Source organism: Bactrocera dorsalis, chromosome 1 (assembly GCF_023373825.1).
Source record: "Bactrocera dorsalis isolate Fly_Bdor chromosome 1, ASM2337382v1, whole genome shotgun sequence".
In the NCBI taxonomy this organism is placed as follows: domain Eukaryota; kingdom Metazoa; phylum Arthropoda; class Insecta; order Diptera; family Tephritidae; genus Bactrocera; species Bactrocera dorsalis.
The window spans coordinates 114,814,573-114,841,687 of NC_064303.1; the positions used below are offsets into that span (position 1 = coordinate 114,814,573).

The 27,115-nt window shown below is 35.3% G+C and overlaps 3 protein-coding genes and 1 long non-coding RNA gene across 7 annotated transcripts in view; 1 reads left to right on the top strand and 3 right to left on the bottom strand.

Moving 5' to 3' along the window:
- Nucleotides 1-15,973, bottom strand: part of LOC105229291 (ski oncogene) — a 36,431-nt gene extending 20,458 nt beyond the window's left edge. The window contains exons 1-2 of one of the 4 annotated variants that reach the window (XM_049447269.1): nt 15,561-15,973; nt 3,423-13,497 (exon numbers count right to left, since the gene is read on the bottom strand). In XM_049447269.1, the coding sequence (XP_049303226.1) occupies nt 11,591-12,907 (1,317 nt within the window). In that variant the 5' untranslated portion in view covers nt 12,908-13,497; nt 15,561-15,973 and the 3' untranslated portion in view covers nt 3,423-11,590. Of the gene's footprint in view, nt 1-3,422; nt 14,405-15,449 lie in introns of those variants that run through there. The other 3 variants (XM_049447261.1, XM_049447266.1, XM_049447271.1) reach the window with 3 other exon arrangements.
- A 502-nt stretch (nt 15,974-16,475) lies between these two features.
- On the top strand, nt 16,476-19,123 carry LOC105229290 (ATP-dependent DNA helicase PIF1). The gene is made up of 3 exons (XM_011209472.4): nt 16,476-17,393; nt 17,456-17,616; nt 17,677-19,123. The coding sequence occupies exons 1-3, from the start codon at nt 16,595-16,597 to the stop codon at nt 18,709-18,711; spliced, it is 1,995 nt and encodes a 664-aa protein (XP_011207774.2). The 5' UTR covers nt 16,476-16,594; the 3' UTR covers nt 18,712-19,123.
- A 94-nt stretch (nt 19,124-19,217) lies between these two features.
- On the bottom strand, nt 19,218-20,303 carry LOC105229289 (NADH dehydrogenase [ubiquinone] 1 beta subcomplex subunit 10). Its single transcript, XM_011209471.4, has 4 exons — nt 20,149-20,303; nt 19,984-20,071; nt 19,500-19,775; nt 19,218-19,429 (listed from the first exon to the last, which is right to left on the bottom strand). The coding sequence occupies exons 2-4, from the start codon at nt 20,063-20,065 to the stop codon at nt 19,284-19,286; spliced, it is 504 nt and encodes a 167-aa protein (XP_011207773.1). The 5' UTR covers nt 20,066-20,071; nt 20,149-20,303; the 3' UTR covers nt 19,218-19,283.
- Nucleotides 20,304-21,055: 752 nt separating this feature from the next.
- Nucleotides 21,056-23,590, bottom strand: LOC125776487 (uncharacterized). Its single transcript, XR_007421750.1, has 5 exons — nt 22,346-23,590; nt 22,064-22,262; nt 21,588-21,964; nt 21,475-21,506; nt 21,056-21,420 (listed from the first exon to the last, which is right to left on the bottom strand). It is a non-coding gene; the product is annotated as an uncharacterized LOC125776487 (long non-coding RNA).
- Nucleotides 23,591-27,115: the final 3,525 nt, after the last annotated feature.

The following is a 27,115-nucleotide window of genomic DNA, read 5'->3' on the forward strand; positions in this document are numbered from 1 at the left end:
TGTATGTATATTTGCATATACAAATATGTTCCACACTTTCGATAAGTTATTATCTTATATTATAGTTATATTAGTTGTTTAGATGTTATCTCAATCTTTATTAATTCAAGGCTTATCAATTGCAAAACCTGAGAACAAAGTTAAAAACTCAACAATTCTGTTGTTTAATTTGCGCTAGGAAAAATCCAACTACCGCCCTAAAAATATCACAGGTTTATATAGAAATCCTTGACAATAAGGGGAGAATAGGCAACCATAAAAAAGAATTCTTAAGCTTTCCAAAAGTGAATGAAAGAAGCTCAAAGGTTTTCGAATTAAAAATGTATATCAAAGAATAATGCTTAAAGTATGTATGTATTCCTACGACTGATTAAAAGGGGATTGTGCGACTAAATTAAAGGCCCCTTGTTTGCTTGCACTAAACACTGCTTCATGCAAGTCGAATATTTTCTTATAGATATTTACTACATACATACGTATGTATGTATGTTTTTATAGCTACGAATGTGCATTCATATTTTTATGCAGTAAATATTCAAGAGCTCACGTGTTCGCAGTTTGTAGTATCGCTAAAGGGTGAGATAAGGCATCGCAGATGAATTAAGATAAAAGAAGGAGAAGCTACGCACTTTCGTCAATATTTGCATCAGGCGTAATTATAATATGACCATGCTATTCAAAGGGGCGCGCCGATACTCACATGCATACATGCAAACAAACAAACAAAAATGTACACATGAAATCCTTAAACAACTTCTCGCACAGTTACAGAAAAAAGATCACGGCTCCTTACAAAATGGGGTGGAATTATTTATACCCTTTGACTCCGAGATGAATGTAATTAAAAAAAAGGAATAAAATATTGTTAACACAAGAAAGCTAAAAGAATACTTGAAGAAACTGTTAAGTCTGAAATGCCGTAATAGTCCTATTAGCATCTAAACTTTACCAATTAGAAGATAGTTGATCTGCCAGTCGCACAGACAAATGTCGACGGAGTAAAAATCAAATAGAATAAATGGAACATGTCTTAAGACAAAGTTAAAGAGAACTGTTAGGGCATTTAGTTAATAATTAAATATCTATATTCACAAGCATCTACAATATTTGCAGTTCCCTTCCATTCGAATATAGTTTACAATGTTGTATTAGCATATTGAAAATCGCTGCCAACTATTGTCATAGGCCTTTGAAGTGGGCGGAGACAAAAAATATGAATTTATTGAAAGCATCAAAGATATGAAAGGAAACATTCAAACATACATACATACAAATAGGGGATTGCGGCGAAATAAGTATATAAAAAGAACCAAGTAAAAATTTTATGCGCCAAATTAGAACGAGACAACACGTTCAACAGCAATGGTAGCAATGAAAAAGAAAACAAAAGCGAGCCATGCAAATGAAACAAACAAATTAAGAGACACATGTGTATGAGAATGCTCGATCAGGCCAAATATATTTTTCCACGAATACTTAATCTCCCTCAAAAATATATTAGATACTTTGTAACGGTATTATTTAAGAAAATTCACATAAAATGTGTACACTTGAGTGTGAAGATGATATTCAAATTGCCTATACTCTAAACCAAGTTCGGATAATGAATGAGGGAATGTTTGCAAATTATAAAAAGGCTAAGCACTTTCGCCAATACAATAAAAGTTTGCGATATGTTAATACATGTACTAATGTACATACAGTATGTCTCATAATTCTTTTCACAATGCAATATTTAAGTATTTTGTTTTTTTATAAGTAAATAACATTATTGTTTATTGGTTTAAATTATTTTTTTTGCAGCTGAGCACATTCTTGGCACATATTTCTTGTTTATGTGAAAACAAACAGTTATTTGAATGTAACATATACAAAACCAACAACGTAAACAATAATGCGTCATGTTTTGCGTTGTCTCAAAATTGTTTTCACAATTCAGAGAAGCGCAAAAAAAATACCGGACACTTAACGGTACACTATGTTTTTGGACATTGTTTGATGGCCGCTGCTCTTAGAGTTGATGCAACATTTAGTTACATGTAATTCGCGTAGTTGGCGACACACCATTCGTTAGAAAACATTTTAGCAATAATGCCGGGTAATCGTACAAGTGAAAATATAATACAGTTAGTTTATTATAATTTTCATAAAGGTAAATCAGCTAAAGAATTGGCTGAAATGTTTTCTTTAAATGTTAGGACAGTGTACAACATTATATATCGCGCAGAAAAAGAAAATCGGTTAGAATTAAAACAACCCAGTGGCAGGCCAAAAAAGCTTACACCAAGGATGGAAAGGTTAATAATCAAAAAAATTGACAATAAACCACAGTGCAGCCTTAGAATGTTAGCCGCAGATTTGAAGGAACGCAATATTGTGCAAGTAGGCCATGAAACCGTGCGAAGAGTTCTCTTAAAACACAAATATAGTTCAAGAAGTGCAAGAAAAAAACCATTGCTATCACAAATTAACGTTGAAAAACGACTTTCTTTTGCTCTAACTCACATTTCACATCCAATGGAATACTGGGACGATGTGGTGTTTTGTGATGAGACGAAAATAATGCTATACTACCACGATGGACCTCAAAGAGTTTGGAGGAAGCCGCTTACAGCTCTACAAAACAAGAACATTATTCCCACAGTAAAATTTGGAAAGCTGAGTGTTATGGTGTGGGGTTGTATTTGTAGCAAAGGTGTTGGTGAAATCAGAATTATTGAGGATAATATGACAAAAGAAATATATTTAGACATTTTACGTAGCAATTTAAAAAGAAGTGTACAAAAATTTGGGTTCGTGGATCCAAACAATCCCAATAAATTGAATTACAAGTTATACCAAGACAATGATCCGAAGCACAAGTCTTATATATGCAGGACTTGGTTGCTATATAATTGCTCAAAAGTGCTAGATACTCCTGCGCAAAGCCCAGACATCAATCCTATTGAAAACTTATGGGCATATTTGAAAAAAAAAGTGGCAAAACGGTGCCCTACAAACAAAAGCACCCTAATACAGTGCATCAAAGAGGAGTGGGAGAAGATCCCACAGGAATATGACATAAAAAAGCTAATTTCAACGATGCCACGGAGGCTACAATATGTAGTAGACGCTGCAGGTGGTCACACCAAATATTAACATAAAATAGCTCGCGTGTATTGATTGAAACTTTAATTGTGGTGAAATGTGAAAAGAATTTTGAGACAGTACAGAATAAGACATTTTTTGGTTTTTGATTTATTTCTTCTAATATACTTTAAAAATATAATTGCTTTTGATTCGGAAATAATAAAAAATATAATGAAAATTATTATGTTATAAAAAAATTCTTTAATAAATATGTGCGTTACTTAAAAAATTCACTTTGAACATTTTACTTCATCAAATGTTGTCATATGAAAAGATTTATGAGACATACTGTATATACTATATATGCAACAAAGATACGTAATACGACTGGTATGGACACTCAAAATATAGTGGGGATAAATAAAATTAAAAAAAGAATAAATAATATTAAAATTTAATGTGTATGTATGTTGCGGGTAGTACATTTTCAGTTCACCATAGTGATCATTGTCGTTTTCAAGATTTAAATCTTAGCACCGAAATCAACTTACATATTGTATATGTATGTATGTATATACTATATAAGTACGTATGTATGTATCTATGTATGTATGTATGTCCTTGATTCAATAACTTAAGAAACAAATGATAATACTCGCATAAACACTGTTGAATTTAGTATTGCCCTTATCGTATTATCGTACTCATTACCCGATTACGTTACGTAGCGCGAAGTTGCTTGTCTTTTTCGGAATGATGACGAGTAATTGCCGAGCATGTGCTCCACTTTCCTCCAACCAATTGAGCGACTTAAGAACAAATTGCATCTCAAAATTCCCAACAACAACAAACAGTGCCGATCACAGCAACGCTACAATTACAATAGTAAATTGAAAACAAAAGCGTCGCTAGCATTGGGTTGACGTTTGTTTGATGGAATGCAGTTGCGCATGTACAGACCAAGCTAAACGCCAACACGCCAACACGCTAACACGCTACCTAGCAAACATTTAAACTTATATGAACGTAAACGTAAAAGCTTTAATATTCAAACGGCACAACTACATTTGATTTGAAATTATTGCACTGTTGATATTGCTATTTGCCTTACCAACTGCTGACTGCAGTCGCAAACAAATTTTGCAACCACTACCAGCCACTACGAGTACAGCGTCGCTCGCTGCCTTTTTATTTATGCCATAATTCTAAGGCGCACTGAAGCGCAAAAACTACAAACGGAGCTGGAGCCGCCTCGACCTCCCTCATCACTCTAGCAAAACTGACAACTAGTGGCTCAGCAGCTTTGGAATTTATATGAACACCAGTAGCACTTGTAATATTAGACGCACCAGCAGCCGCCGCCTGCATGGAACACTGCACTGTATGCATCAATGTATGCATCACCATCATCATTAGCTAAATAATAATCACTCAGGGGCTGTTATAAGGCAACTATCGTGGGCAAAGATGAGGTACAGCTGCACTCGCCGGTCAGCGAGCGACCGCTCCTTTCACTGATCACTGCATTTTACTGATTATCATGTTTCGTCTTTTTACTGCAAAGGCTGCATTCCGAAGTTCCAGCACGCTAGCATGCCAGCATGTCTGCGTGCGAAAGTCATACAGTCCCTCTACACACACGTACATATGTATGAATACATACATATATGTATATATATATGTACATACGTAAGTATATGGATCACTGTTACTTTTATCTATCAGTCCCGACTAAATAACGACTTTGTTGTTGTTTCAATACTATTTGCTATTGCCAATGATTAGGCGCATTGTTGTTGCCACTTACTATATAGTAAGAATGCGAAATGTGAAGTTTCAGCTTACAACTGCAACTCGCAGCCAGTCCACCAAGTGGCTATATTAATTGACTTTACTATATTGTTATTATAATTGAAATATCAGTTAATACTATGCTGCAATATTCGATACCTTATACAAACAGACGATCGTTTCGCAGCGCAGTTGAGAAAGTGTTTGTTTATATGGAGACTTTTCTTAAATTTTGATCTGACAAACTGAATACTTAACGTCCAAATGGTTCCTTGCTCGAACTCGTGGAACGATGCATGTACGTATGTATATATGTACATACATATGCTGGACAGGTATAACAAGTCGTTTGACCCGATCGAAATAAATTCTAAAATGTTTTTTACAAGAAATGGGCGGTCGGTATTAGATAACTAAGTCCCCCAGATTTTATTTTTGAACTATTAAAGCAGTCCAATCTAAAGCAGTGCGAGGGCATTGTTTTGATGCATTCACGGGTATAACCCGCTTATTTGCTAACATTTTTTATTATAAAAATAATATGAATGTATAATTGTAGGAAAATCTGTACTAAAAATTAATCATACGCAATGGTATCCATTTGGTTCTTTTTCAACACAAACAAAATATCCGAGTAGATCTAATCGCCCCCGCTAACGCAGTGTGCGCCCTGAGAATAAAGTTGTCATCGTCGCTGCAACAATTACTCCAACTAAGACACTGCTAAAGTCAACAATAATATCGACGACAGCAGAGTTGCATTCACCAGCGTTATTTGTGCTGTTTGTTCACGGTCCTTTATGCCATTTCAGTGGCGTGTGAGCCCATATGCGTCAGTGGTCGGGTGTGATGTGCAAATTTTTCCTGGAAATAATGCAACAGGAAGGCAATAGATGTACACACACGAGAACAATTGTATGACTACATACCAACAACATACGTGGTAGCATGAGCTTATCGCCATTGCACTACTACTATACCATCAACAGAGAAAACGAGGCAAAGCATGCATTTTATAATTTTTGCGATTTCGCTTTTTACCATTTGCTCTTCACAAATGAATACTAATGTATTACAAGTATGTTTCATTTTCTTGTCCGCAATTTCTCCTGATTTTCTTCTCATCCGTAAAGGACCTTTGAGCAGTTGCATCTGCCAGCCAAGTTACTGGATTAAAGAAGATGTACTTTTTGGCTTGCGAATAACATTGCCAAAACGTTTAATTTTACACTAAATACAATGTATGCATATATCTTGTCAATTTTTTTTCCATTTTGTATAGTATAAGCTAAATTCCCTTCCTAAAGTATTTTAGAAATTGGAAATATTCAACACAATTTTTGGGCCTTAGCTTGGTTTCTGTTTGTTTGTCCGAATTTTCATTTTCTAATCACTTTTTATGTTTAATCTTAAAAAATATTTTTATTTTTAATGTTAAAATTAATTTAAGAGCAAAATAATCGTGCAACGATATAATATGATGAACCCAAATATAACTAAACAAGTTTTCACAATCGCAGATTCACCCTAATAATTTAGTGGCTTGTAAGGGAATCAAAACTCCACCCGTTCTATATATAGTTCTTAAAACCTCTCAAAATGGCTTTATTTATAAATATATGAACATAAGTATGTAAATAACAGCATAAATAAAGATGCATACAGATCAAATATAAATAACTAAGTAAAACACTTAGTTAAATTTCAAGCAATTGCCGCCATTTTGACACCTAAGCGAATATCGCAGTTGCTTCGTACTTCCGTACTTCACGAATATGAAATGCAAGTATTATTTTTGTACTTTTCGTACAAATATTCAGCACATCAATGAATTTCGCACGTATGTATGTATGTACATACATATGTAAGTGTGTGTATGTGTTTTCGCATATGGATGTTGACACTTGCTTTGTTGTCATTTGTGTTGTTATTTACACTTATTCCACTTTATTGTTTCCTCGCCGCTGTTATTCGATGTTCATTCGTTCAATTGTGATTTCTAGTGCGCGGCGCTTTAATTACTGTCGGCGACAGTGACACCGACAGCGACAGCGACAACGACACCAACCGGCGCGGACTGGCTGGTATTAGCAACTTTGCACTTTTGCATCAATTAGTTGCATTTGGCGTCAGGCGCAGACAAATAAAAGGCTACTTGCTCCCCCCCCTTTTCATACATATGTACATACCTTTATGCTAATGTACCTACTTATGCATAAATACAAATACCCATCAAAGAACATATGTATATACATATATACATGTGTACATAATACATATATGTATGTATGTATATAGACTTATTGATAAATTTTGCTATAATTTCTATAGGTCGGATGTCGGTATTTTCAAGTGATTTCAGCCAGGAATTCCTAGCTGTAAAATATAAATGTATATTATATAATTTAAGGCTCTTTGGTGGGTAAACATTTATGATACGTACATATACATATGTATGTATGTTAATAGTGAAAACTGTCAGCTGTGCTCACATATTATCGGCAAGTTGTTCATGTCATTTCTTTGTTATCTTTACATATGTATGTATAATATGCAAATGCATAAGAATGTACAGGTATAGTATGTATGTACTTTGCAATTTGTTGGCTGTTAATTATTCGGCGTTAATTATTCGCTCATTGATTTTGTGTTTAGGAAACCCCAAATGGGGGTCAAGCTAACTTCATATGTATGCACTATACATACATACATATGTATAATACATACCCATGTTTGTAGATGTCTTTTTAGATGACAAAGCAAACCGTGAACAAAATTTTAATATGAATTTGTATATTTACATATATTTTTCTTCAGAATACATTATTGAGAATACAAGTATCACATAGCGGTAAGGAAGAAGATGAGATGAAATAGGTTAAAGTTCTTGTCAAGGATACAAAACTAATTGAGTCGTATATCACAATCTTTACAAGCCCATCTTAATTACAATATTTCTAGATGCTTATACGCTAACAACAGGAATAAAATTAAGAAATTCAAAAACAACTTAGCCTCTTGTCCTACTACATTTCTTCTTTCAAAATAAGTCATAATAATTATTAAAGTGTGGTTCACTACAAGAATGTACTATTTTAGGTGTCAATTACTGTGTGCGAACTTCTTGCTGCTTAAGTATTCTGCATTCACATGTATTCTGGCTATCATTTTGCCATCCATATTGCTCGTCTACTTTGGCACTACTTCTATCTTATCTATAGGTGTTTATTATTAAACTTTTGTTAATATGTACATGAATTGCACTCACTCATATGCATGTACATACATACATATATTTCACAGTATATGTTTATTTAAATATGTACATACATATATGAATTTGCATTTCGACATTTTGCACAAAAATTACATTTAGATTAGTTATAATTCAGCGCCAGTTAAAGACCTTATACGATCCATAAATATTTTTCGATAATAAGTTCAATCCAAAACGCTTTTGTTTTTCAGATATAACAAATCTACATGGGTGGTCTACGTGTGCCTTTATACTATTTTCATTGTTTTTATTTCTTATCAGTTTTGGCGTCGAAGTAATGTTTTTGCACTTCAGTGTGTGTGGTCACCCAACATATATTCAATCTTCACGCGCTAATCATGCAAAGTTGCTCAAATGTGTACATATGTACATATGTGTATATACACACACATACCGTATATGAATACACCTACATGAATATTTTTTGCAATATTTGTGAATTCCTCGCCATAATAATATTAGTCGGGTAGAGTTTATTGTTTTAGTAAATATTCGTTGTTCGATTTCTGTTTCAACACGTATGGCTATTTTATTAGCCTCTTAATGGTTGGTACCTGAGGAGCATGCGAATAACATCACAACAATATCACGAGTGAAATCAATAAAAATATGTAAGGCATGTTCAACCAAACCCGAAGATTATCGGAAAGTAACCTCACTTTTATCGAGTTCTTTGATACCAGTCGACTTTAAACAACCCAAAAATTTGCACTGCATTCATTTTTTAATTATTAACAATCTTCATCCGAAAATTTAAGCAATCTAGGAAGTTGCCTTCCAATGATGGATGCTATGAAACAAAATGAACGACGCATAATTACGAAAGTAGTTAGCCCATGAATTTACTCGATTCTTATTGAGAGAAAACCGAAAGCAAAAGCTTCGCAGATATTCCAAAAATGATTCCAACTTATCACAGCGACTGCAATCCGTCTTTTTAGTCTTCGGAAGGAAACATAATAATATAGAAGTAAAAGGTTCATTAACATATAACATTGCCTTTCGAAATATGCAACTTGTCGTAAGACGATATTTTCAAGATAATATTCATAAAAACTCAAAGATATCGAAACATGGTTCAAACTTCTTGAACTTGGAGAATAAGTACCTTAAAACCTACATAAAACATTTGTTTCGGTAAAAAACGTTCCCACCAGACACAACAATTGTCTCAAATGGCTGAAAGGGTCAATAATGGGTCAGTTTAACTGGAATGATGCGAATTATTAGGCGAAAATTCGACGAAACATACACAAGCGGACGATTAAGCTACAACTCTAGCAGACAACCAAATTTGTTGGCATACTTTTTCAGCACAGTATACATACATATGTATGTATGTATATGTAGACTTACTCTTCAATGTGAGTACCAAGTATCGGCATGAAACCACACCTGTTTAATCGTTCGGCGTGTCTCTGGCACTTGTAGCCATGAAGACCCGTTACTGCTTGCAGACTGAACATTAAAAAAGAACAAAACGTAAATTTCGGCTGCACCGAAGCTGCAATACCCTTAACAGATGCACTTCATTTACTAACTGTATAATTAGTGGTCCGATGTGAACAATAAGGTCGGATATGCTGGCCTGTGCTGGGTATAATGCAGTAAACTGCAGCACGAGCTCAATAAAAGCAAACACAAATGCACATACAGACATGCATTAACAAGAGGAGTGACTTTACTCCATTAACATCAACAGAGCAAGTAGATGCGGTGGATTAAGAACAAATCACGCTAAAGTCCACCTGCATTGGGAGTTTGTTTTCTGCTGCCAACCATTTATCCCTGGCACTTGCAGGTGTAGTTACATTGATTTTGATTTTGTTTGTCAAAACCTAATGAGATTACGAGAATTTAACATAACCTCACTTTAAAACGAATTTCAGTAGTTTGTAACAACTACTCTTCAACATCGTTCTTCCTTCTGTTTAATTTAAATTACATTAATATTTCACTTTTCAACAGAACGAACTTATCAGGGAAACACAGAGAATTGTACCCGAATTTATCGGGGAAACACCAATTGGTAGCCAATTAGACTTATCAAATTGGAAATGGTTAAATCAATGATTGGATGAAATCAAGCGATCTATGTATATAATATCTTCAACCTGATGAGTATGAATTCATTAAACTGTAAGTGTCTGTAATTAGAACTTAACAAAAAAATTCAGTTATTTTTATACAAAACTCGCTTCGGCCTAGGTAGCTCTCAAATAAGACTGGTTTGCGTTGCAAAAACGAAAATACTCTCGACTTTTTGTAGCAAAGTAAATGTGGATTCGAAATCAAATAAAAAATCCAGAGCATGCAAAGTATTCTCACAAAACAAAAGCACTAAACTTGGCGGTCCGATACGAACGTTAACACAGCGAATGCACAACCTGTACAAAAGTAATCGCTTCAACGAAATACGCGAATTGCCGTACAGTGCATTGGACCGAACGACCGACTGATTGCCATACTGACGGTTAAAGTGTGGCAATAAAACCCAGTGGAAGTCACTGTCAGCGCTCGAAAAAGAATTACGGCCGTTGAGACAAAAAAAATCGCAAAAATAAACAACAATTGAGTTTAAGTTTGAAAACGTGTCTCCGTTGGCCGACAGTCTGGTAGTCGCCGTCAATGGTGTTTCGCACGTTTTGCGCGTCTCTTTTGGTCTCCAATGGCTCAAGCTCAGTGAGCCTTAATCTAGTGTCTACTGTACATGCATTTATGTGGGGTTTGCTAGCTTCATCGGCAGTCTCCCCGACCTACACATATTTATGTATGTTTGCGAGAAATTTTGTTTGCATGTATTTTCTTATGTGTATATGTAGTCAGCATGTCCAAAGACGCTCGACCATACGTCGGTATTTCAAGTTTATCTTCACAACTTTTTTTATTGTCGAGATTACCCGTCTGTTGCTGTTTTTCTACTATTTTCTTTTTATTCATACACTATTGGTGTAGGTACGAGTACTTAATTGTTTTTTCTCCATTTGCGAAATTTTTTATTTTGACCGTTTGCGCTTGTGCACGCACACATGATTTTCACGCAAACAACAACAATAATAATGCAGAACTCGGAACAAAGTGAACCGACACAGTCTCGCCTAAAAACCGGTTAATAATATTCGTGCTTATATTACAAATACACATACGTAAGTATATATGTTTTCATATACTTATGTATGTGAGTAAGTTCATTCGCAGACGTGTGTGTACTATAGTATGAGTCGATTAACTAAAGCTAAAGTTTTGCTGGCTGGTAAACATTCAGCATGAGTAAGTGGTTCATTCGGTTGATATCTGAGGCTTTAAAGACATTCTTATGCCATTTATTTATTTCAGACTGAATCTAGAACAATTATCACAACTAACAAGCTCAATTCAATCCGTTTCCCTCCTTTATTTGTGGTTACTGTCCTCATCTAATACCGTCCCTGCCTGATCAATTCAGTTTGCTAGTTATTCAAGGTATACAATTACAAATACAAATAAATGCAGATTTATCACATTGGATCTATTGTAAATTTCGTTAGTTACCTTTCGTTTCATGTAGAGTATTTCATTTTGTGCCTTTAGCGCTTCCTTGATCTCAACCTCCTTCAGCTCATCCAAAATCTTCTGATACTTTTCTCGATTTTCGACATCTAAAGCAACATGTAAATAGTCATGCCAATTGCGTGAATCGAAGCCCCAATGGCATGTTCGATTTTCGACTTCCCGATGAACATGGCCCACAAACTTCTGTGGTGAAAACCATCCCTTACATTCCAGACACATGATGCAAGTTGGCTTTGTGTATGAGTAAAGTTCGGGTGTGCAGATACCATCACATTTCCCGAAACAGCGGTGATATACTTTGAAGGAAATGGCACCTTTCGGGATGTCGTCATCGCTAATGTAATTATTTCGATCTACCCGATGTAAAAGTGCTGCGCACAAACGCTCTGCATCAGTGCGTGTTATCAAACCGGACGCCTTCACATCCGTAGGCAAAATTTTTGCTGCTTTGAATTCTAACAGTTGATCAGGTGAACATTGAGAACAATAGATGCCCAATTCATCAAATATGCGATTTATTTGATCAAGTGTAAAATCGGCTAGTACATTGTTTAGAAACTGAGGCAGACACAAACGCATTTCTCCACCTAGCGAGAAACAGCCAATAGTTTTTCCTTCCAATCGCGTTTCGTATAATACACCAGAGCCCGAGTCTGGTGCGGTAAAGATGGGTTGTGACAACTCCGGTGGTGGGGGTGGTATAATTTTAACTGTGGTAACAGGAGGCTGAGAAGGAACTGTTTGGGATTGAGGTTGCGTTGTTTGTGACGACATCGACAACGGAAGTGGCAATGATTGCGATGGCAATATTTCTCCCAGTTCATGTGGTTCGGGTGAGCTGAGAACTTCTTTTTTAATCAGCGGTGCGACCGGTGGCAAGGCGGAACCCGCATTTGGTGAATTCAAGCAAGATTGTGATGATACTATTTGCGGGCAGGTAGACGATATTTTGTGGACACTACTAGAGGAACCGTTTGATGGCAAATTCCCAACCGACAGATGCCCAGAACAAACATTACGAACGCCACCAGTGTTTAGGTCTGTGTGGTTGCCACCGCTGCCACTCACGCCAGTCAAAGTGGCATCAAGCGGGCAATTGGGGCCGGTCTGGCAGCCAGCAACGGGTAACGCATGACCAGGTCCCTGCAAACTTTTTGGTGCACTTGTCTGATACTTTTTGAGCACTGTGTGAATATTGGGCGTAACGTATTCAGTCATTTTTTTTATTATCCGTTTTTGAACACTTCCTTCTTACGAAGGTAGTGCTGAAGCGGCAGTCTCAGAGACTAATAAAAATTTGTGTAACTTCAAGTCGCACACCAACAGAACAGTCCAATTTACCGACTTTAACTTGTTTACAGATGTTCACATTCAAAAATTTCGACTTTAATCGCACTCTTCTCCACTTGTACAATTTGAATTGATTTGTTTACACTTTGGCACATCATGCAGTGGCACAAGTTTAATATTTTATTATACTATATTTCTTTTATTTCATTAATTATATGCCTTTTAATACTATTTTGCTATATTTGGAAAATTTGTATACACCAAATTTCCTTTATATTATTTCTATTTTTTCACTGCTTTAATTATTTTCGCATACAATTCCGACGGCATTTTCGTAGTCAGTCATTTTCATTCGTAAATGCGACATACAGCACCAAGACCGCTTCGCCACCACTGACACTCTCTTCCACCCCCTGCTTTTCTGTGCTTTTGCAACTTTCGTTTTAATTTGCTTGTTTGGGCACTTTACAAACAGCCCGGTTTTTGGCAGCGACTAAATTTCAAAGCAGCGCTGACAACTAAATAAAAACAAATAATTAAAAAACTGTGCCTATTTTTAAACTCACAGGCACAGCAAAATTAGAAATATTTCTTTAATCCTCATGTCTTTATTTTGATTTGATATTTTATTTTACTCCTTTTATTTATTTATATTATTATTTGCTGCTTTGAGCAACCTTTTCACATAATATACAAATTTTGTATTTACCACTGGGATGCTTTACTATTCAAAACACTAACTTTTAGAAATTTCTGAAAACATTATATGACATCTTCACATGCACTGCAAATTCGCAATCACTGCACATTTCACTTATTGGTGCGACGTACATATCTCCACAAATAGTTATATTCATATGCGCATACATCCATACATATGAACATATGTATATGTATGTGTGAGTAAAAATTTATGCGTTTATACGGTTGAGTGTATTTAGAAAATATGCGCATGCAAAATAATACGCTGAACAAACGACCTCGCGACTGACCGTTCGACTGATGACCAAATTGTGGCGCTCTGAGGCTGAAATGTCAAAAATCCAACTGGATTCTGCTACTTCTGCTGCTCTCTTTTTATTTTCTTTCTATTCTTTATTTCACTCGTTCCGAACACTCTTTTGCCAGTTTTGTACTACCGAGAGAGCGCGATAATGTATACCGATACGAATTATTTGAGTGGCCCCAAAGAGCGAAGCAGTGGCTGCGATGCTGTGCGGCTGAATGCCTAATAAGTTGGCTTGATTGGGGCCGATTGGGGACGGAATCGGCAACAGTGGCCGCGTTGCTAACTTGCGCGTGTTTTACTCTCTCAGTCGAATTTTCGTTGCGTTCGGTTCTTTTCTGCTTTGTCTCCTAGTTGTTGTTCTTGCACTTTGTTTATTTGCTGCTTTTCTGATTAGAAAATACAAGAAAAAGTATATACAATTACAGTATACTCTCGAAAAGTAAATTCTCAGAAAGTAAATAATCGCGGAAAAGTAAATCACCTTTAAGATTACACATGCACCTCGAAAAAGTAAATTTTTTAATTTACTTTTCAGAGAATGTGATAAAAAATTCGAAACGAAGCAAGCAGCGTTTTTTACGATGTTGCAAAAACACTTACTCTCTTGTTTATCGCGTCTGTTTAGTAAATAAACTTTGAGATATGTACATATGTAAATGGTCAGAAAATATATTGCAAAAGAAAAAAAACAAAAGAATATTCAAAATTTTTTCTCTTCATAATAAATACATATGTTTTTCATGTAAATCCATATGTTTTATTGAAGCAAATAAATGAATGAATTTTTTAAGTTTAAAAATGCATTTAATATTATAAAAACAGATAATTTATGTATATATTTGGAAAAGTAAATTATTCGAAAAAGTAAATTACCCAAAATACCAATCGATTTACTTTTCGAGAGTATACTGTATATGTACACAATTATATTGGAGACGCAAAGGCAGACATATGTCTCGTCTGTTTGTCGACACTAGCCGAAAATACTGACAAAACATTCAGCGAAAGGGAGGGGCGGCGCTACATGAGGAGAAAGCGCAAACAAATTAGGCGACCAAGTCGCAATTTTAAACACCCTGTCATCTACAACTGGCTGGTTGATATTCCAAAACCTTTTTTTAATAATGTATACATACACATGTATGTTTTTTGCATTTGTTTTTTTCCTATTTTTTTATTAATTTTTATTTACTGTCGCATTTGTGTTTGTTTCCGCCGATGTACGTCTGGCACTTAAGTGTGTAAAATATTGCCAAAGATTTCATTTGCTCACTCTAAACACACATCCGTATATACTACAAATATTTTTCGCATTATTTTACTTATCACATTTTTCTATACATTATTTAATCCACTTTAGCATAAGTATGTAATGTAAACTTCAACATGTTCTGTACGTAGTTTTTAGTATTCGCAGCACTTCACATTTCGCCGATACCATGTTACGTATGTATTTATCACCATTTTTATATTTTGCGATTTCCAAATTAATCAATGCTCTCGATGACTTTCGACTTTACATTTTTAATTATATCCGTCTTATGCATATGTGTACAACAAGCACTTAAAAACCTTTATTTTAATTCACTTGACAAGTTTCTTTAAACGATTCTTGCCTTTCACGTCAATGAAATATTCGTTTATCTTTAAAATGTTTTGCGAAATACGCGACGCACACTACCTTCTTCAACGAAATAAACAGAACAACAATACGGCGTTATCTACGACTCTGTGACAGCAACGTTAGCGGCGACACCATTCGGATAGACCACGACAATCAGACTTCGTATCTCGCAGATACATTGGGCGCCGCCATCATGCACTACCGACCATTGTTGGCAACAGAGAAACTGACAGAAAGTATCAGCAGAGAACATACATACTCACGTTCTCTAACATTAGTTCGTTGAGTGGGAGTATGAAAGTATTTATTAAAATATAACCAGAGAATATAAAATATGTAAAGCATGGTATGACCAGAGAAGGTATATGTAAGTATATATATAACCATGACTCAATTATAGAAGCTTGTGTCGATACGGAGCGTGCTTCCTCTTACGAAAGAAGTGTTTGTATCCATAATGTCAAAATCAGTTGCTTTTTGATTTTTTCACTAATTTTTTGTTTACATTTCGATGATTATGTATTATTTACAATCTTTTCTATTCAGTTATCACTAAAAACGTATTTTTTGAATCATATAAAAAAACAGCTGATTTTGACATTATGGATCCAATTGAATGAACTGGATAATGGATATGGCAAATATGTTTCAGGTATTTAATTTTTAACCAAAGTTTTTCATGTTATTAGGTTTTTATTTTCATGCAAATGAAGAACAATTTTAACTATATAATGCTCTCATAAGCAGAAAATGTGATATGAAATAATGGCTATATTGAATTCACATTATCAGATGAAATCTATTAATTTAAAAGATACAAATATTTTTGTCTACTGGCAACATAAAAAAATAATTGTGAATGTTTAGCTAGAAGAAGAAGTTAAAAAACAAGGTCAGCAGTTTTGGCGGGTTTTAACATTTCATTTTAGGAAACATCGTCTAAAAAGTTTTCCATCCGTCCAAAATCTTAAGTTTAATAAAAATGGATCTAAATGATGCAGTCCTGACTTGTGCCGTCAATATCTTATGGACTAATGCAGTCGGTGTGACAGGGAAAAAAATGGTTTTTAAGACAGCTACATTACGTTTAATACGAAATGATGTAAGGGAACTTTTCATTGAAGTCGCCGGTGAAAAAACTAAACCAATAAAATTTAAGCTGAAAGATGTGATGGTACATAAGAAATTTATGTCGGAAGGCAAAGCGACAATTAATTTCAAAATTGAAAACTGTTCAATGTATTTGTCAAATGCGCCACCTGGCACCTTAATGTATTTTCTCCGCACGATATTTATAAAATTAAATGGTGGAGTTCATAAGGATGAGGCTACTACTCAAAAACAGTTAAGAGCTCATATGTTGTCAGGAAAGCCTAGTAATTTTGAAGAGGTCTCTCCCATAACAACAACAGAGATGATTATGGCTAGGAAAAAGGCTGGTTTATTAGGACGTGGCTCTGCGACAACGCCATCACCACTGGCTGCTAAAAAACGACGATTCGAAGATATTAAGATGGGTGATGGAAAGGTGACTTCTAATGCACCAGCAGCGAAAAGGCTTTATCAAGATAAAAGTACACCTTCGCTAGGAATGGAAGACAATGTGAAACTTTGTGAGGAACAATTGGAAGTTTTACGTGCATGCACTTCAGGCAAGAACGTGTTTTTCACAGGCTCTGCAGGTACAGGGAAAAGTTTCCTGTTACGAAAAATTATTTCAGCTTTACCACCAGACGGTACTATGGCGACTGCGTCTACAGGTGTTGCTGCTTGTCTGATTGGTGAGCGAAAACAAAAGCTATCTGTCACGTTGTTTATGTTTAATTTTTTTATTCAAATTCAGGTGGCACAACCTTGCATGCTTTTGCCGGTATTGGCGGTGGTGACTATGGACTAACACGTTGCATTGAATTAGCCTCGCGAGCTGCAAGTGCTCAGATTTGGAGGAAATGTAAAAGACTCATTATAGATGAAATATCTATGGTGGATGGACAGTATTTTGAGGTTTGAAAGCAAATTTTTATTATATATATATATAACTGAGAATATTTGTAAACATTTTAGAAAATAGAAGCAGTTGCAAGACATGTGCGTAAAAATGACAAACCTTTTGGCGGAATACAACTGATATTATGCGGAGATTTCTTACAACTACCGCCTGTGGTAAAAAATGAAAACAATTCGAATCCAACCCAACGTTTTTGCTTCCAATCAAACGCCTGGGAGAAATGCATAGAGTGCGTCTTTGAGTTGAAAGAAGTACACAGACAATCCGATCCAGAATTTGTAAATATATTAAATCATATACGAATTGGGCATATTAATGAAGAAATTACAAAACGTCTACGAGCTACATCTAAACAAAAGATTGAAGGTGGTGGTATTCTAGCAACTCAACTTTGTTCACACACAAACGACGCGCAATCTATAAATGAAACAAAGCTTGAAAGTTTAGAAGGCGAAAACATTTTATTTCGGTCTGAGGACTCCGATGCGAATATGGTGAAACAATTGGACTCACAATTGCAGGCAACTTCACAGCTATATTTAAAAATTAATGCTCAGGTAATGCTGCTAAAAAATATTAATATATCTGCTGGTCTGGTAAATGGAGCCCGTGGTGTTGTGGTGCGCTTTGAAAAGGGACTACCAGTAGTACGATTTAAAAATAATCGTGAATACGTTTGTAGTCATGAGAAATGGATTATAAAAACAGCATCGGGTGGTACAATAACACGTAGACAAGTGCCTTTGAAATTAGCATGGGCTTTTTCAATCCACAAAAGTCAAGGACTGACATTGGATTGCGTTGAGATGTCTCTGTCGAAAGTATTTGAAGCTGGGCAGGCATATGTTGCGTTATCACGCGCGAAATCATTGGACTCCTTACGAATATTAGATTTCGATCCAAAACAAGTTTGGGCCAATGCACAGGTCCTTCAGTATTACAAGCTATTTCGTAGACGTCTACATGACAGTACAATGATACCACTAGGTGCAAAGAACATAAAACGTGAAAAAAATAATGATCCAAAATCGAGTGCTTTATCCAAATTGAAGAAGAGCCTAATGGATAAACCATTAGTATCTATTAGCTAACATTTACGCAGCTGCTTGTTTAGATATTAAGTAAAACATTATATATAAAATTATTTTAGCCTTCCGATAACTCAACTGACATTTTTGAAACTGTATTATGATTATTTAGTTGAAATTTGATTAGCGTATTTTATACATTTTCACTTAGATACAAGTTGTAAGAAAAATAAAGTGACCCTACACTTCAAACACTACCTTAATACTCAAAGGACTACTGAATCTACAATATTTTTTAATCTTACAATAACTGATTTATATTTTCTTTATTAATATACATATTTTTTACTAGAAAAGGATATTTTTAGTTAAATATGTAATTTTCGAAAATACTTCCTATCATATCGTGTTATGTCAAATGCTTTATATCTTGTACAATACTTTTATTAAAGGACATTATATAATATTACACCACGTTATAGCGATTTCAAATTACTGTGCCTACATGACAGCAAGAAAAGTATACATTACGCTATGTATTGAGTGCATAGAGACAAAACGCAAATGAGTCTTGTTCTTAAAAGTATCATAATTTTGCTTTAATTTCAATGCATAATTTTCGTTTGGAATCTATTTTACTCTTCCTCCGCAACAAAACTAGATGGTACTTCCTCTGTTTTCATTCCACTGCCGACTTGTCCATGGCGACGCTCCCAGATCAAACGATGTTTCTGCTTCATGTATGCACTTTTAGCATTAGCATAGCCACCTAAATCCCCATCTATTATTTCACAAATTCAATTAGAAAATTAGTCAATTTTCATGTTCATGAATAAGTTTTTAGTACTTACATTTAATAAACCAATTTTCAGCAGCCTTTTCATATTGTTCTAAAATAGGCTTGCATTTTTTAATATGATCGGGCGCTTCATACATTGTACAATCCTCGAAACGTTGGCGTAAAATTGATACGATTTCATTTTCAACCATTCGATCCCGGCGAAATTGTTGATCGGCTTCAAAACGGCAAACAGCATCGTCAGTGTAACACTGATCGATTGTAGGAACACGTTGAAAACGTTGATGATACCACGGTTGTTTCTTCTGATTAGGCTCAACAATAGATTCTGTAAAATGCAATAATAATCTATTTTTGATGAAACGTAAACAAACAATTGGGTGCTCATCTTGTTTGTAATTGAGGTTATGTTATTATGTAATGAAGCAATCAAAACCAAAATTAGGATTTAAAAAGTCATAGCTGTACAATAATGGATGCAGATTTTACACTTTATATTCCTCATATTATTTACAATACCTCACTAGAAAGCCTACCTCTGAACCATGTTACGGGCCCATCGATAATATTGCTCACTGATTGGGCAAAACTTGCCATTGGGCTCCTTGGTTCCGGCATCGTTTACTAAAAATGCCAAAAGAAGAATAAAATGCGTCTTATTTATGTATTTAAAAGTATGAACATTAGTAAACGAAGCTTACTTAGCGGTAAAACAAAATAATAATTTTCACAATGCCCACAAACCGTGAGTCTGATTTTGATTATGCTCCAAACAGCTCCAAAGAGCAAGTTGTCAAAATTCAGCTGATAATAAGTTTTTTTTTTCTGGTTCGTGTCTTCACTTTACATTCTTCGTTTTTTACTTTTAAATAGATCTTTCGTAGTATATCCACAGGCAATAATTATTATTCGTCAGTTATATTGCCGAATAAAACTATTGTCATTCGCAATATATTGTTACAATTGTTAAGTAGTATTAAGTTGTATTTGTATTGCTATATGCATCCCTTATTATGAACAATAGCTGTAGGTATATGGAATAGCATTTGTCTTGTTGTAGACATCTGGTGCCGCGGCTGTCTGCTTGTCGAAACAATAGACATCTGGCGCCGCAGCCGTCTGCTTGTCTACTTAAACAATTGCTGAGTCTGGCGCCACGGCTGTCTGCATTTGGCGCCATATAGCATTATGTTCTCGTAATTTCCAGACGCAATATTCTAGAAGGACACGTCGGCATCAGCGAGAAGTGCGTGGCTATATAAGCCGTGGCAGCGCCAACGTAATCAACCAGTGCTAAGAGTAAACTGCTATAGTGTAGACGAGTTGTAAGATAAAGAGTTGTTGAATTAAATTAAATAGTTATTGCCCTGCAAGACGGGTAGCTGTTAGCAAACGTGTAAGCGAATTGTTATTGTTCACTTTTGCATTCGTTAAAATATTTGTTACTTTTGTTCAGAGAGTGGGAAAAAAGTAACACATAGCTATTTGATGTTCAATGGTTATCTCGCTCTAACCAATGGCAAATATCGCATGCTGCCTTGTTCTAACAGAATACACACATTTGTTAGCAAATCTCTTCACAGCATGTTACGGGTAACAAAATATTTTGTTAGCGCTTAGCTTACCCATGTGTTATGGATAACAAAAAGTATTTGTTACCCGAATATCTGTTAGTGTTATTATTTTGGTTATCAGTTTGTTACCTTTAACATATAAGCATGTTAGGAAGAACAAGCAGTAACAAGATTATCTGTTACCCATTTGTTACTTCTAGCAAATTAAATTCTTTTAAATAAAACTCAGTTTTTTTATTATTTCTCTTTATTTAATAATAAAATCAAAATAAAATGCTCAATCTATAACAAATATTTCAATTAAATATACACTATTTAACTTTAATAATTTAAAACATACTCCATTATTTGGTTGCTGCACGCAATAGATTTGAATTTTACCAATGGTCCAAATGATTTCTGTAATATTAAAATTTTTAATTATAAACACAACATTAAATTCACAATGCTTACCTTTTTCTCCTTGTTAACCTCTTTCGTTTTCTCTATATAAAAGAAATTAATAATATATATATATAAATTAGAAATTAATTATAAAATATCATATTATCAAATAGCGAACTTACCTCTTTAAAATCCAAAATAAACTGCGCTTTTCGTTTATTCTTCTTGAAATATTGGGTATTCGTATTAGTTTTTCTCTATCTTACTTACGTATTCTCCCATTCCATTGAAAATTCCAGAAAATGTAACAGTGTGAGTGAACAGCTGAAAATGTTTCAATGTGTTTGTGCAATCTGTTACCTCCGTCTTGCAGGGTGGTTTTATTTGTCAATCCAGAGATACGAACCCAGTAAAGTAAAACTAGCAAGGAGTAAATTCGTAACAATATGAATATTGAAATAAAAAAAATATTAAAGGGTTAGGGATAGTCAGAGGCACGAAGAAATGAGAATTTTCAGTATTTTTTTGCGGTGACAACCATAAGTCCTTGGAGATTCATCTAAAATCAATCGGACAAAAATTATATATAGTTTTATAAATAGATAATCCTGGGCCTGCCTGGGCAGCTATTAATTTCAATTTTTTTTTTTTAACTTACAAATTTTTATGCAAGTAGTAGACGTCTAGGATTTTCTGAAAATTTATTGATGATTTTTTCTTCAATGAGCTGTTGATGTTCTTTCACAAATGTGCGATGCACGCTCATCAGACATAATCCAGATAGCCTCCTTCTCCCATCGTGCTCCGAAGCCAAGTTTTAACTCTCCTTAGCGTACTAAATGAACGCTCCACCGTTGCTGTAGTGCATGGTAATGTACATAATATTTTGAGAGCTTTTCAAATTGAAGGGTAAAATTCAGCTGCCCACCCCTGCACCTACCTGGCTACGTTCTTGATGGCGGCCTCAGGAAATTTTTTTCTAAATTTTTGGAAAAAAATCAACAGTTAATTAAAAATCTTAAAAAATCGAAATTTTCGAAAAAATAAAAATGCTTCTAACAGGCCCGAGTTTTTTATGTATTCTAAAAGCTGTATAAATTTCATTAAAATCTACTGAGTTGCCATCGGTTCAAAATTCATAGTTTTGAGAAAAACGCGTTTAAAGTTTCTACCACTACCGCTTTGAAGTGCCCGAGCTCTCTTTGTTATTTGTCGAATAACTCAAAACCTAATCGTCGGATCAACGTGAAATTTTAGAGAATATTTTTAAGATAATGCATTTAACGAAAATGCAATTAAAATTCTGACTGCCCCTAACCCCTTAATAAAAAAAAGAATTTTAATAAAATAATTTTTAAAATAACAATAACGCAGACAAAGCTTCAATAGCTTTTACAAAATTCCCATTGACCAGATTGAGGTCATTATTTCAGTAAAAAAAAAGTTTACATTTCATTATTCTTTTGTTTATTTAAATATTCAATGCAGAAAGGTTTAACCGCCGTGAAAGATACCAGATAAACTAAATTCTCATAACAGTTCTTTATCCTCCTGATCGGTACTGGCATAGAGTACAATCCCGGCCTGAAGGAATATTTCTGCTACCTATGCACCAACACGCTCCATCATAATTTTCCACCCATTTGTGTATCTATGCAGTCAAAGCACTACTGCGCCAATGGCCTCTACGACCATGCAAATTCACTTAGTTCGCGCAATGCTCTACAACCGAGTAGCCAACATGACGATCCAACGGAGTGTAACCAGTCAACATAACTTTCAGTCTGATCAAATATTTTTGAAATTATTTCCTTTGCCTACGTAATAAAGTTTCCACATTATATCGTCCGTGGGTAAGCTAGTTAAGTTTATGAAAACTACTTTCTGGCTGGCTGCCAACTGAGAGAGAGATGCTCATGCCGCGAAATGAAGTGATTTGAAAGTCACAAGGTGACTTCACGGTAGCTGGCGGCAAGCTGGCTCTACATAAGAAAAGCAGTTTAAGTAACTGGCCAGTACGAGAGTGATGCTCATGCCGCGAAGTGAAGTGATTTGAAAGTCACAAGGTGACTTCACGGTAGCTGGCTCTATACAAGAAAAGCAGGCAAAGTGCCTCGCCAGTGCAAGAGTGATGCTCATGCCGCGAAGTGATGTGATTTGAAAGTAACAAGGTGACTTCACGGTAGCTGGCTCTATACAAGAAAAGCAGGCAAAGTGCCTCGCCAGTGCAAGAGTGATGCTCATGCCGCGAAGTGATGTGATTTGAAAGTCACAAGGTGATTTCACGGTAGCTGGCTCTATACAAGAAAAGCAGGCAAAGTGCCTCGCCAGTGCAAGAGTGATGCTCATGCCGCGAAGTGATGTTATTTGAAAGTCACAAGGTGACTTCACGGTAGCTGGCGGCTGGCTGGCTCTATGTAAGAAAAGCAGACAAAGTGCATGGCCAATGCGAGTGTGATGCTCATGCCGCGAAGTGAAATGATTTGAAAGTCACAATGTGACTTCACGGTAGCTGGCTCTACATAAGAAATGCAGTATGAGAGTGATGCTCATGCCGCGAAGTGAAGTGATTTTTGAGTGGCTGGCACTATGTAAGAAAAGCAGACAAACTGCCTGGACAGTGCGAGTGTGATGCTCATGCCGCGAAGTGAAGTGATTTGAAAGTCACAAGGTGACTTCACGGTAGCTGGTTCTATATAAGAAAAGCAGGCAAACTGCCTGGCCAGTGCGAGAGTGATGCTCATGCCGCGAAGTGAAGTGATTTGAAAGTCACAAGGTGACTTCACGGTAGCTGGCGGCTAGCTGGCTCTATGTAAGAAAAGCAGACAAAGTGCATGGCCAATGCGAGTGTGATGCTCATGCCGCGAAGTGAAATGATTTGAAAGTCACAAGGTGACTTCACGGTAGCTGGCTCTATATAAGAAAAGCAGGCAAAGTAACTGGCCAGTGCGACAGTGATGCTTACGCCGCGAAGTGAAGTGATTTTAAAGTCACAAGGTGTGTTCACGGTAGCGGGTTCTATATGAGAAAAGCAGGCAAACTGCCTGGCCAGTGCGAGAGTGATGCTCATGCCGCGAAGTGATTTGAAAGTCACAAGGTGACTTCACGGTAGCTGGCGGCTAGCTGTCTCTATATAAGAAAAGCAGGCACCTTTCCAGTGCTTAGGTGATTCACTTGCCTGATGTGATGTGATTTGGTAGTCAAGGAATACATAGAATTTTAAAGCACTTGTAAATTTTGTATTAGAATATCTTTTTTTCGAAGTCGTAGCTTTGCTTGCCTAATGCAAAAGATGAAAAGAAAAGTGATTTAGCCACAGTTTAAATCGAAAATTTAGAGCTTGTATAAGTTGAATAATTGTTTTTCAAACACTGAAACTGAGAAATAACGGACTCCCTAATGTATGCACATATGTATGCAATTTTAGAACTTTTTCTTGATATAAACTTGTCGCGGCGGAGTTCATTGCTCACTTGAAGGTTTTTATGATTTGGCAATATTAAGGTCGAGTGGTGCTCAGCAAAATTGTGTGATTTGGTGTACGAAAGAGTATGTAAAGGCGTATTTATACCCATATGTATGTATCAAGTCCATTGTGCGATAACATTTTTTCCACAATAAATTTATCAATTAAGACCTTGTTTCTGAAGTTCATCGACATCGAATGTCGTCCTTATCTACCGAACCTTTAGTAGATCTGAAACTGTTAAAAGTTTAGTAAGAATAACTATACAATTAATGGAGTTAGATTAGAAAATAGTAGTGGTCCCGAAATTCACATTTAGAGAATTCAACAAAGCAAAAAAAAACTTAATGAAAGATCGATCTCACAGTTATATTTTGATATATTTTTCATAATGGGATCTACCTATTGATCCCAAGTGGAATACTGATTTTGGTCTATAAAAGAGAAAAATAATAACTACAATAACACATTGAATACGGCAAATTTTAATTTAATACATACATAGCTTTGGATTTTCAAATTTAAATGTGTTAAAGAACGTACTAACTCAACATAATTGATAACAGCAAATACGAAAAATATAAATTGTGTACATGTATTTATATGTACATATGTACACACATTCATAAATAAATTATGTACATTCATATATACATACATACATACATATGTTTGTATAAATGCGGTAAGCATTAAGTGTTTTCACCCAGCAAAATTTTACCAAAACAGCTTGCAGGCTGACGAAATTTTAATAGAGAATTGCTCGGTTGCGTTCAATTTAAATTAAGTTATCTGGGCATAAGTATAATATACAATGTATGTATGTATGTGTGTACGTGCTTCCAAAATAAACAAACATAGTCCAAAGTGTTTCCGAAGAATTGATGTGCAATTGCTTAACCTCTGAAAAAATAGCAGTTAATTGTCACTTCGCTTTCTTATCTACAAAAATGACATACATACATACATATGTATGTAGATAGTATGTTTTTACATACATACATATGTATACATGTGAAAGTGAAATTGGCAAAATAACAAAAGAACCTGAGTAGTCAAGAAGTGCATGTCAGACGATTTGCTTGCTATGACTCATAAGTGAGTAATTGGGGGTCTTATCAAACCAATTATAGACACACAAAACGTGCACATATCAAACACAACCCATAATGCCAAAATAAAAATGCGCAATTAGACATATGCACATATCGTCACCTGAAATGCAAATTAACGTAACAACATTTTCAGAAAATTACAGTGGCATGAATGAAACACGGAATAAAATGGAACATGAGTGAAACAAAATATTAATATTGGTTAAAACTGGTTTATATATGACCGCAGAACCAGAAAATGTTGAACATATTTAATATTATGTATATAATTTGAAGTAGTGAAGCGTAATAAATAAGACACTCAATTTCGAATTTTTTGATGATACGTTATTTTGCATTTCAGGTGACGATATGTAGATAAGTATGTATATATTGGGGTGCTTTTCCCGACAGCCCTAGTATTTCACTGTTAGAGAACGACAGCGTTTGTTGACCTAATTTTGGAAAAATCATTTAATTCATACGTATTGCTGTACATATGTACATATAAGTATGTATGTATGTACTTATATGCATATTTAAATATGTACATACATACATATATATGTATTTATAAACATGAACACTGTTGCTTCTATTTATAGGCGTTTCACCGTCGCGATTCCTGTGGTCATTTTCTCTCAATTTTAACTTGGCTTGTGTATGTACATATATGTATGTGCTTACGTGATTTGTTCGAGGTTTTCCACTTGGCACTTGCACCCAGCACCGCTCATTTAGACTTATGATAAGCTAACGTGTAAACAAGTACATACCAACAAACATATTCAATGTACCGTCTAAAAGTCATACACCGCCGGCACTGCGGCCGCTAAATGCCGGTGAAATTTGCTAAAAGGAAGAAAAGAACTGTGTTCACGTCTGTTTACAAATATACTCGTACATACTTATGTACATACATATGTATGTATGTACGTATATACAAATGTAAGCTGCGCACACCCTTTCAAGTATAAAATGAATGTATGTATGTACATACTTATGTATGTGATCCGATAGCATTTGTAAGGGATAATCATAACGCAGCTCTCGATAAAATTCTGCGTCATCTTGTAACTCGCTTATTACACGCAGCAACTTTTGTCTCGGCAACTCTTGGTTTATAGGCGAGGGGGCGACGAGGAGAGGA